The 12,405-nt window shown below is 44.4% G+C and overlaps 1 protein-coding gene across 4 annotated transcripts; it reads right to left on the reverse strand.

The window, feature by feature from the left end:
- Positions 1–352: 352 nt before the first annotated feature.
- On the reverse strand, positions 353–12,340 carry PRELID3A (PRELI domain containing 3A). 4 transcript variants are annotated; one of them, XM_082753601.1, is made up of 7 exons: positions 12,243–12,340; positions 10,508–10,676; positions 10,031–10,120; positions 9,221–9,291; positions 9,025–9,127; positions 3,990–4,119; positions 353–3,853 (listed from the first exon to the last, which is right to left on the reverse strand). In XM_082753601.1, exons 1-6 carry the CDS (start codon positions 12,272–12,274, stop codon positions 4,006–4,008), a joined length of 579 nt encoding a protein of 192 aa, XP_082609727.1. In that variant the 5' UTR covers positions 12,275–12,340; the 3' UTR covers positions 353–3,853; positions 3,990–4,005. The 4 variants fall into 4 exon arrangements, with proteins under 4 accessions (XP_082609727.1, XP_082609726.1, XP_082609728.1 ...); XM_082753600.1 differs by having other exon boundaries at positions 353–4,119; XM_082753602.1 differs by lacking the exon at positions 12,243–12,340 and adding an exon at positions 11,173–11,339 and having other exon boundaries at positions 353–4,119.
- Between the last annotated feature and the right edge of the window lie 65 nt (positions 12,341–12,405).

Consider the following 12,405-nt stretch of genomic DNA (forward strand, 5'->3'; position numbering starts at 1 on the left):
CTCCCCCCGGAGCTGCAAGGAAAAGGCGAACACGTACCTGCGTAATTCCGACCTGTGGCAAGTGGTGTTGGGAGGGGTAAGAAGACACCTTATTAGCTAAGTAAGGTCTCAGGTACCAGTCACAGTTAATTTAGGTGACTCCTTCCTGCTTTACTGCTAAATGAAGCAGCCGACAGTGGAATTACCAGTTCAGACAGACTTTTGAGCAGGGTTCTGCATGGCCTACAGCTACTTCCAGGAAGCCTCTTACTTTGTCCTGGCGTTTCCCAGCACAGCCTAACTCAAGTAGTTTTTCTGCAGACTCCTCTAAAAAGCAACAGTCCATACCCAGGACACTTTTATTTTTTTTTAACTGAGTACATCTTTTATTTAAGATAGCACCATAGTGTACACAGACACTTTACAGATCCCTGGCCGTCACAGCTTACAGTCTAGGAAGATGCAAGAATAGTAAAGGTGTTACCAACTGCTCCGCTCGAGGATTTATATGAAAACTGCCACAGCAAGGAATGTCACTGTTCAGGTTCCTCTTTCTCAGCACTGCTTTATTACATGGTCGCACACAGGATAAGCTGGACACACACTTCAAACCAAAGCTCCTCTCCACGCACACATCCCCCCACCTCCCTTTCTCTTGAAGTGCAACCTGGTGGTTGAGAAACACGTGAACAGCACAAAACACTACTGTCATTCAATTTCTAACTCTCAAAGTGCAGGATTATCATTCGAGACAGCACTTGCTACCCATGCATGGTCACATGTGCTGAGCTTTCTTCTGCTTGGTGCCCAGCGCTTCGAGATCCTTCCAAGTTAATGAGTTAGCACTATTTCTGCTTTATGATCATCTTTCCTTCTGCACACCAGGCTGTTTCTGCACTGATACAAAAAGCTGCCCCAGCAATCTCCCTAGCACCTCCCATCAGGTGGCTTTCCACCTCTGACACTCACTCAGTGCACATGACATAAAACCAACTTCAGAAATACGTTGTAGCCATTACCAGTAAGTAAAAGAGATGGGAGCTTCTCTAGGGAAGGATAGGTGTACAAGACCAAGACATGCAATTCCAAAATTTTTTCCCAAAAAAGGTAAACTCAGACTATAACAGTGCCAGAACTGGGGTGGGAAGCGGCACGCTTGAAAAATGGTTGTGTACAGCAGGGCTGAACATGCAGCTGCTGATCCCATCAGATCCCACGGACAAGACTCACATGGTCAGAGCAGAAGGAGAGCGAAAGCTGTGTGCAAACCCAACGAGCAGAAAGCAGAAAGTCCAACTCTCCACAGAAGCTCAGAGGAAATTAAGAGCCACTTCCCCTGCTAAACACTGCAGCCTGCCTGGTCGCAGTATGACCACTGACAGCGAGGGCCCTTTGTACATATGGGCAAAGTGAGCAATTGCAGGAAGAGCAACAAGCCCAGAGCTGCAGGAGTGCCACCTACCCCAAAGAAACAGCAGCACTCTTCTGGCAGTCATAAGAGGCAGCTGGCTGCCACAACTGACCTCTGAAGAAGTTGGCCTCCTCCTTACCCTAAGCTTCCCCTCTCCCATTTAGCTTAGAGACCAGCAGAGGGCTGAGCTCCAGAAGACAAGGTGTTGAGCAGTGGTGAGTGGAGCAGCAGAGACACTGGGGACACTGGAAAGCCAAGCACATGCTGTCTAGCTCCTGAGTCGCATGAAATGTGGAGAGAAACCAGCAGGGAACGAAAACTGAAAGGAGATGCTGCAACACAAGCAGGTAAGGATGTTTCTGGAAGAAGGAAACAAAGCGCAAAGTAATCAATAAAAACAGAAGCACAGTTAGTACTGATCCTAAGGCAGAGCAGACAAGTTTGGCCCCGGGCACGATGCAGGTGCTCGCAGTGACCTTTCTGGGAGGGCAGCCAGTGCTGAAGGCGATGTGCACAAATCAGTCAGGTTAAGACAGCACTAAGCAATTACTTCAAACCTGATGTATGAAGCAGCTTTAGACAATTCTTCCTCTGAGCCGAAGCCATACACGAACCCCTCAAAAAAAAAAAACCAACACCTTTTCCACTCCCTCACAGTTTAGTTTTCACCATCTCCAAGCAGCACATACGGAAATGCTGCAGTACAGGTCTCCACATGCACAAACACTTACTCATCCTATCCTTTCATATGCAGAGCTTCGCAACAGCTGCACTCCCCTAGCCCAACATCACAAGGTGCTACAACAGCTTCTGCATTCTTTGCCCAGGAAGTGGCGTTGCTCACCGGGGAAGCACGACCATGACTTGCACCACAACTATCCAGCAGATCTTCCAGAAAGGAGCTGCTATCAGCAGACTTTCAAGTCTAAGTTTCTGTTCCGAAACGAGAAAGGCTTAAGGTCCGTATAAAAATATCAATGTAAATATCAGCTACTCATTTCATTACTTTTTACTAGTATCTAGATATATATCTAAAGTTTATTAGGATCATGTAATTTAGCTTGACTATACTTACAGCCAAATTAATATTCACTTTCAAGCTAAACAGAATGCAAACTCTGAGATTCCCTTAAGCTAGACATTTTAAATGACCAGATCAAAACAATGACCACATTTTACTTTTTTTTTTTTTTTTTTTTTTTAAAGAAGTTACTCATGCTCTTTAACAGCTTCCTAAACACACGGTTTGCCACTTGAACAAGTAAACATCCTTGCAACATTTATTTCGGTTTGTGCACACACAAAAAAATAATTTAAAATGCCCCAACAGAGGGCTGTCTAAGAAACACATATTACACCTGACCGAGTAGGAAAGTTTTGTGAACTTCTGACAAAGGCTGGTACCCATTTCCAATATCTATTTCTGTATATTTTAAAGGAGGCAATTTCAACAGTTACTGCGTTTTTTTCCAGATAACGAGAAGCAGTTAAAAGAATACTAAAAACATTTGTACCAATGTGGCAAAGTGTTGAAAAGATCAGTTACGCTAGTAGTCAGTAGTTGGTAGAAAGCATTCAAAAAGGAGAGTCCGCTTGTTTTTCTTGTGCTCTTTGTTTTCTCCTTTTAGGATGTGAAAAACATGTGTTTATGAAACATGACCCTTCGGATTTCAAACTTCCTGCTTATTTCGACTCTTCTGGTTATTGCATCAGTCTCTTCCTCAGTTAAGACATTCTGTGAAGAGCAAGGAGCAGTGGAACAGCACAGCCTCTTCATTCAAGTAGCCTACAAGTGCCCTTCTTACAGCTAAATAAGAGAAGTATTTTCCAGCACCTTCCAGGAATTACCACTCCTCTTCTGCTAGTGAGGGGAGGAACTAGGGAAAGTTAATAAATAGGAAAATAAATTATAACCTCCCCCCAAAAGAAAAAAAAAACCAACAATTATCTGTTTAGGCTATTAACATCAAACATCGACAGAAACTTTGTCTTCGTTGGGATATAAACATCTAAGAGGTAAAGCATCCGCCACGTTCAGACAGCACATTTAAACAACATAAGAAGAGTTAGCATCACACAAGTGTTAGCTTTTGGAGATGATTCTCTAGATAGGTATCTTCCTCTAGAGTATCATGTCCTGTCTCATGTAGTTCCCTTTAAATGGTTGTAAGACGCTGCCAGGTTACAAACCAAACAAAATTCAGTGCTCTAGTACCCATGGGCCCTTCACAGAACAAATGCTCGCGTGGAGAACCCTCAACAAACACGAGTTCTTTTCAAGTTTCAGTATGAAAAACCGAGATGGTGTAAAATATAACACACTCTCAATCTTTGTTACACAAGGCACATTTAGGCAGTTTTAAATGTGCTAAACATTTTGTTTCCAGTGTTTAAAAGAAATCGTTTACATGAAAAGAGCGTCTGCAGGTGGTCAGTTCAGCCTTCGGTAGGCCGCAGGAGCTGCTGTGGAGATGAAAGATGAGGTTACTTTTCTGCTGATCCTATGTTCTTACAAACGTATAAAAACTATGCAGATCAGCCTTGTTAGGGAGATCTATAAAGCAGTCAGCAGAATAATATATTTTTTTTTGTCAGTTACTTGGTACTTTTGGCTTTTATTTTTCTGCTGATGCCGCTGCCATGGCTGGTTTCACGCCCTCGCGCGTTGACTTCAGCTCCTCCAGTTCTGTGTTTAGTTTGCTGATCACCCACTCCAGGGCGTCTCGACCCTGCCAAGAAAATACTGAAATTTAGGATCAGAACAAACACAGCGTCGCTGCTAATGCTTCTATAGTTCTTCCTCTGTCAGACATGAGATTTGTTTTAAAATTAGTTCTGTGCCCTGCGTGGTTCCATACGGGATTGTATTGATTATTTCTCATCTAACTGAAATTTCACTGCAAAGGCATCTGTGCAACCCATAAACAAGAAGTAAATGCAATATTGCTGTGAGCTCGCAGCCGTGCATCTCTGCAAAAAGCCTCACCCAGCATTTATGTTCCCTTGTGGAAGAGGATTGCCATTTTTACTGTTTGCTGCTCCCACCACCCAGAAATACCAGCAAATTTATGAAAGAATCTACACACTGTTTGCAGGTTCCTTAACCAAGATATGTATGGACACTTTTTGAGAAGATCCAGGACAAAGAAAGACAGTCTTCCAAGCTCTCTTTGACGTAGCAGCTGATTGATTTGATCTCTAGCTAGAGTTCAAAGAGATGGTCTTGCACTCACTTCTGTATTCATGCACAGTGACTTTTCAGCATATAAAACAGACTGCTTGGAGAGATAACAGCTGCACCCTGTATATCAAGGGACGGTCTTTCTTCACCCAGTTCTCAGAAAGGGTCGGGAGTGCCTCAAAGCCAGGCACTGACAGCCTACGTTTTAGTAAGAGTGGTGGGATCCAGCAAAGCAAGCAGGTCAGAAGTCTTTTGCCTTAAGAAGACACCGCAGCACCTGCGCTCCAGTGACCACAAGAGGTAGAACCAGTGGAAAGCATGAACTGGCAGACAGGGGTTCTGGAAGTAAAAGGTTTATCTCAAGACTCGTTAAGTTCAGAGAAGGGCCAGCACTGGTTCCCTTCAGGTTTTTCATTCTACAGGGACTCACAGAATAAACACAAAGTCTTTAAACAGAGAAAAGTCACCCACTTAAGGGTGAAAAGCCAGCCACACAACAGAGCATTCAGCCTTTGGCCAGAGCTCAAGCAAGGGGGATTTGTCTGTACCCTGACCTACCTCAAGAGCTAACAGCTTCAAGTTCTCTTATTATATGATATGCCTTTAAAAAAAAATAAACAAAATTGAAAAAGGAATTATTTCTACTGTCCCATTTAAGCATGGGCTGCTGCAAAAATTCCTTAGAAGAGCACAAGCATGGTTTAATTTCTAAGTTCCTCCACTTGCATCGTGCTTCAGCGGGTGATTACTTCCACCACATCTACGTCCTGTGTGAGACCAGGGAACGCCAGCAAAGCATGTGTAAAAGCACACGAGCTGACGAGAGCAGGCTACTGCACAGCAACGCGGTGTAACTGGCCATGAATTAGCTGAGCAGAGTGCTCGATCAGGAACAAAGTGGGGGGAGAGGGAGGGAATCATCTTTCAGCGAGCATGCACTGGGTATTTACAAGTCAGGTTAAAATGTCCTCTCCTGGGTGACACACAGGAACGGAGAACTGAGTAAGACAGCAGTGCCTTCTACGTTTTATTTATGTAATCACACAGAGGGAGCTGGTCAGAAAGTCAAACACCTCTGATGCAGAAAAATGCTCAGTAGAAAGATAGAGATTCTTTCAGGCCCTGACTACGAAACAACCACGTCACAGCATTTTAGTTAATATAATCTGCTTGTTGAGGAGACAAAACAGCAAGTGTAACATTCAACTCGAGTGCTAAAACATCTCCTGCAGCTTTAACAGCTACGGAGGTCTGCACATTTTTCCTTAGACCTGCATACGCTGTTTGCTATAATTTGCAGCTAAGAATAAACCCGTGGTGCTGGCAAGGAAGGTCTCAGGAGTATTCTGCACGGGAAATTAAGTTACAAAATGTAACAAGGTGTAAAACCTCTGAGTATTGCAGAGCTACCCGTTTTGAGGAAAAATCTGACAGAGGATTGGTCTATAAAGTTTTACAGTGCACAACAATTTCTGTAGTAACTGATTAAGCAAGCACATTCATAACCAGGCATGCAGGGTACATTAGTCTTCGTTGCACGTGTTAGCAGCGTGATGGGTTCAGTAGACCACACACCACATATGAAGGTTTGTTGGTATAGCTGAAGTGGTTGATAAATGCTGAGCCTGCATAGTTGACAGTTTTCTAGAGAAACAGCCAGAAAAGCTTAGTGGAATGAGAACATAGAAGCAAACACTCGTTACATACACTGACCTCGAAGTAAGCAGTGTACAAAGACCCTGAATTCTTAACAGACAGAAGCAGCACGATGGGCTATTTTTTTAAATTTAGTCTTGTCAGTGGAAGTGTGAGCTAATACAGGAATGACAGAGACAGGCTACACTGGCTAGCAGAAGGAAAACCATCCACAGAGGCAGAGGCAACTGCACTCGGTTCTCTCAGCCTTGAAGTCAGACTTTGTCACAGTTGATAGCTTAAGGGACACACCACTACCAAAAAGAATATAACTACAGACTGAGTGAAAAACAGCAAGAGAGTTCAAACTTTGTACAGATTTCCACAGAGGCTGACAGAAGGGCAACAATACTCCTCAGGCATAAGAAAAGCAAAATACAATTGCACCAGGCGAAAGATTACCCTTCTTAGGCAATCTGTTTTAAGAAACCCATTTTATATCCTAGGAGTACGATTCTGCTTTGTTTTTATTGTGCCAATTTCATTAAACAATGTGCTAATAATTCCTTCGGGCACCTGTGCTACACACTGGAATCACCAAATTAGGACCAGAGCAAACACGTGATAGAGGGGCTCGTTCCCCTGCCCAGGTGTTTGCAGTCATCATTCCACTTCCATACCACAAGCAATAACGTGGCACAAGACAGAGCTGCAGCAGGTTGATGGTTCAGTGACACGAGCACGGGCTAACTGATCCCATCCAGGTGTGACCAACTCTCTACAGCTGCAGCATAATGAAAATTTGCCATTCCTGTATGTAACGCGTACCAAACACACGTGCAGGTTAATTAATGGAATCCACGTCACAACAATCCATGCACACGTCTGCCAGAAAGCCGAGATGCTGCACCAAGAAGAAGAAGGCTGGCATTACCACTAGTTAGTGCACACTGCAGGTGTGGAGAACTGCTAGCTTAGAGCGCTTTCAGAATTTTGAATTATCCACTCAATAGCATCCCACCCCTGGAGTAACACAGAAAACATCGACAACATCGGGCAAAAGGTTTTTCCATTGTAAGTGCAATAACAAAGCATAATCTGCCACCTCTACCTCAGAGAAAAACCTCAACACTTATTTCTTCAGAAACAATGCGTATTTCAGCAGCTGTCATGAAGTTTAAGAGGGGTGCTAGGAACCCAGAAGGGTAGCATGGCATGCCAGAAGAGCTAGTAATAGCAGAATAGGTTACTGGGTAGCAAAGAAAAGGGCTTTGAGTACAAATTCCTGCCAAGTTCACTATCAGTAAAGAAACTCTTCAGGGAAACAGACAGAACAAGATGATATTTTTCCTCTGTAAGAACATTGTGAGACAGTGCGTTATTTGAAAGAGGCAGAATAGAAGAACAGCTTTTAAAAAAATAATTGAGCTTTCACACGGCAGCACATGAATTGGTACCAAGAAATATTCCCACACTTTCTCTGAGTTCAGTGGAGCCATGCAAATTTGACAGATGCCACAAGAGGAAATCAGCTGGCACTTCTAGGCGTGCCCAGTTGTTGTGGCCACTCCAGCAAGTCAGTGCTTTGCTATCTCTGAGTCAGGCTGAGGTTTTGTTGTGAGCCAGAGTCCAGACTACTGTTGTAAAATCAAAATAAATGCCCAGCATAGACTTTTAAATGGAAGCTGGATCAAAAGTGAATTGGAATTTATCTGAAACACATTCCATTTATGACCTTCTGATCAACACAGAGAGCACTCACCTAGGTAATGTTACTCTTCAGTGTCTAAAAACTACCCATCGCTCCTTCTTCATCCCCCCATTTTAAGCTGCCTTCCTCTCATTTTTGGAGAAGCACAAAGACTGGAGGCAAAGGAGACTTTCTCCTTCTCTAATATGTTGGTCAATACCTCCTACTAAGTCAGGTTACTCTATCTCCATCAAGCAACATCTCTCACAGGGACAAAGGGGCTGTCTCTCTGGCCCAGAAGAAGTTACCTGGGCCAAATTCCCAGTGTGCAGAACCTCCCCAGCAATGCAGAGCACAAGCTCACATTTCAGCTGCACTCATCCTGCTGCTAGGCAGTGATGTCAATGCTTCTCCATCAACTCCACTTCTTCCCCACCTTCCCCAAAGAAGTGTAGGACAAAGTGTCCAGGAACAAGCACTCTGGAAACTGTCTGTGCTGGAGTTCATCTCTATGGCTGCAAGCCAAAAAGAAAAAGCGAGCACAAGACAGAGGAGTGGGTGTAGTGTTACCTACAAAGGCCAGCATAGTTTCCTCTCTTCAGAGAATATGCCTCTGCTGACATGACACTACTTTCAGCCAAAGGCAAGGAGACAGCTCAATAATGGGTAGGAGCTATGCAAAGAGGCACAGAAAATATGCTGGCATAACCTGCTAAATCCAGATTATAAAGGCTGAAAAGGAAGTAACCTACTAGCACTAACTCCTGTAAATACAGGGCTGGTGTTTAAAAAGGTAATTTGAAAAAAGAAAAAAAAAAAAAAAAGCACTAATTAAGCACTAATCATATGTTTCTGGTATGTGTTGCTGTAGCATACACATGGAGATTGTTTTTTTCCGATGTGCAATTCCAGCTGAAAACCGGATACTTAGTAGTGAAACCTTTTCATACATTGGTAAATTATATTCTACTTCCTGAGGTTCTACAAAAAGGCAATTGAAATTCTGTGCACAAAGTTTAGAGAAATTGAATATAGCACTCAGCACACACGCTTGACAATTCGGATTTCAACAGTAAGAAAGGTGTTTGTGGGGGGAGAGAGGGAGAAAACAGAATAAAGGATACGCACCTTTCTGGCGTTAGAAGATATTGTGTTTGCCATTAAGCTTTCCAAATAACTGCTCAAGCTAATGCCTTTGACGGTAATAATTGCTTCTTGCGTTAGCACAGTTCTGTAAGAGAATAAAGAGAAGTTAATACTTAAACTGAATTTGACTAACCTACTGTCTCCTGTACATAAAAAAGCACTCAATAGCCTTACTTACTTTTCAGGGTTCTCAGGATGAGGCGTGTAAACCAGTCTCTCATCAACAGACACCAAGTTTGTGAGAGTAATCTTAAAGAGAAAGAAAGACCTGAAATTCTCACCTCCAACTTTTTTTGCGTTATCGACAGCACCACTCAGCAGTCATTTTAATGTCAGAGACAAAACAGCATACACAGAATATGAAACCCAGAACACAGTCAATAAAAATACCTATACAGGGTGATGCATCTTGTCCTATCCTAGATCTAATTATAACCATCTAAGTTCCTATTCACAGTAAGCTGCACAAGCAGTTTTCCGTTTGTTTTCTGTTAATGTTGTTGAGCCATATCAGATTTAGGTAATGTGATTCAGAGAGGCTCTTTAAGACCAAGACCACTGTAACACTATTCTGAGGGTAAAGAAAATTAATATTCAGGAAAGAAAATGCCTCTTGTACAGAGACCAGGCTCTCCTACAAATAACTCTACATCACATCTGATAAGTACAAGTTCCCTTCAAAAATTAGGGAAATGCTTTGTTTGTACTTGTGGAAAAAAGGCATTTCAAAGTAAAATATTTGTTGTTAATAGACTTTAATGTGTTTAACATTACCCTGCTGTCACGTGCATTCTGAGAAATAATTTTATTAAAAACACAATCGTATAAGCTTGTTCCCAAAGTATTTGTGAAGAAGAAGAAGAAAAAAGAGCCAACTAAGACACGTCCCTCCTTCTAAGGAAAGATGTAAACACATTTCCAAATGTTAAGAGACGAAACGTCTAATCTCCAGAACTACTAATCAGAAACTTCTTAAGCTATCACTCACATTAGTTGAGCAAAGCTCCATCTTTTTTTCTACTGGATCTACCACAGAATGTTCTTCAATGTAAGTCAGAGTTCTGCTTGTTCCTAAAATCTGAAAGTGAAGAAAGACAACGATAAAGAATAAAGTTTAGTACTAAAAACAAACAAACAACAAAAAAGAAAGCATAAATCCCAAATGAATACACCTCTCAAATACCCAGACACTGTGATCAGTGGTAAGATTACATGGCGGTAATTTGCATGTCATACAGAATGACACAGACCAGTCTAGAAAGCATGTACAGACGTAAAAAACACTGTGGGCATATTAAAGCCTACAACGTATTATAGCTACAAACTGTGCTGATTACAGCTTGCATGATATTTGTGGATGACGCTTCCTATCAATCAAGCTTTTACTTTGAATTCAGCCCCAGTTCACCTGATGACATAAATGCATCACACCCCCTAATAAAGCATTAAGCCTGGAAAATCATACCGCTTTCACAATGCTCGGCAATCCCCACTCTGTGCTGAGCAGGCGGTGACTGTGCAACCTCCCCTGGTTGTCAAGGCTCCTGTCGAGGACATCTACTCCTACCACGCATGGATTCATCGGGTTGGGGTACTTCCTCATCGCAGCTTTGATCACCGTGTCCCAGGGGTGCCTGGAAAAAGAAGAAAAGACATTTGTAACTATTTTGCGTTTAATTGCAAGTATTCAAGCAACTAGTCTGCTTGAGCTTTCCACAACATGTCACGTGCTGTACAACTTCCTAGCTCCCACATCAAATATTCCTTCAGGATTCTGTGATGCTTGGAAAGGCCGTGAGAAAGCATTGGTACACAAGCAGGAAAACAATGTATATTCCTATCTTCAGAGTGAAGAAAAGAATTATTAACCCATGACTAACAGAAATAAGGGCAAGGGGCAGCAGGCAAGCTGCTACGTGTGCCATTCCAATTAGCTATACAAAAAAAAAAGGGTGACTGACCACAGAGGCTGTTGAATCTCCACCTATTCTGAACTCAACTGTAAAAGAAACCTGACCCAGTATTTGAGTTAGCCCAGCTCGGAGGGGGAAGCTGTCCCCACAAGCCCACTCCAACCCGAATGCTTTTGTAATGTTACCCACACCAAACAAACAAGAACTACATTTTTACCTTCTGTTTCCTCCTAGAGTAAAAACAAAAAAAAAAACAAAGTGAAGTTTACTTCATTTTTTTTTAAAGTAATCAGGAAGTTCAAAATAGAGAAATGGATTTTCGGAAACCACCTCAACCCTGCTGCCTTAAGTCGGCGCCTTTCCTGCTGGTTTTGGCAGCCTGGTAGCACAAGGTACAGCTGTGGATACCCTTCTCAGTACAGAACTGTTCTGGTGAAAGATGTTTTGAAAAGCTTTGTTTGTGAAAAGTGTTTTGAGGTCATTAAGCTTTGATAACCTCCAGCTATGTAGACCCGAGCAGCCCCACCACCGGAGGACAGCCTGTCCACAGGCTGTGGGACTTCATGTACCCTTGTACCAAGGCTAGGGCCCCAGCAGGGGCAGGATACACCAAGGACTTGATCCAACAGGGAGATTTTGTTCCTGAAGACCCGTTTCTGTACACAGGGTACCTGGCAGACCTGCAGCCTTTGAAGGCACCCCCACAAACCCACTCCAACTCCAGGGAGGTTACGGGTGCCAGCAGCTGCACTCGTGGCCCTAAAGGGATTTGATTTTTCGGCTCGTTACTTTTTGGTCTTAAAGCCGGTGCAGAAGGGCGAGAAGCAGCAGGATGGGGCAAAACCCAGTTAATATTTTGGGGCAGGGGGCAGGAGAAGGCTGCTCGCCCTCACATCCCACAGCCTGGGGGCTGCTGCAGGACCCCCCCCTGCTGCCTGCAGCGCCCACACGAGCACAGCAGCAGCAGATAGAGGAGCTGATAAGGTCAGGGAGCCCACAGCAGCCCCGGGGGGGGGTTTCGGGGCCGCGATGCGACACGGCTCGGCACCTCGCAGCCCTGCCCTACCCGCACAGCACCACTGCGCGATGCGGGGAGGGGGGGGGGCAGCGTTAAACTGCCGAACCAAACGCCAAACACCGGCTGCAGCCCACACCAGCAGCCCTGCCGAGCCCCCTCCCGAGCCCCCTGCCCTCCCCCTGCCCGCTGTTAGCACCCAGGACCCCGGCCGGTCACAGCCAGCCCGGCGCAACCAACACCCGCCCGCCCGCGCGGCTTTGGGCGCTCACCCGAAGACGTGCTCCGAGCTCCAGATTTTCATGGCCGGAGCGATTTCGGGCGCGGGCGGGCGCAGGGCAGCGCGCGCCGGCACCCAGCAGCCGGCGAGGGGGCGGGGCGGGTGACGTCACCCCCCCCGCGTGAACCGCAGCGAGGCCCCGCCCCTTGGCGGCG

Source organism: Aythya marila (assembly GCF_965140915.1).
Source record: "Aythya marila genome assembly, chromosome: 2".
Taxonomy (NCBI): domain Eukaryota; kingdom Metazoa; phylum Chordata; class Aves; order Anseriformes; family Anatidae; genus Aythya; species Aythya marila.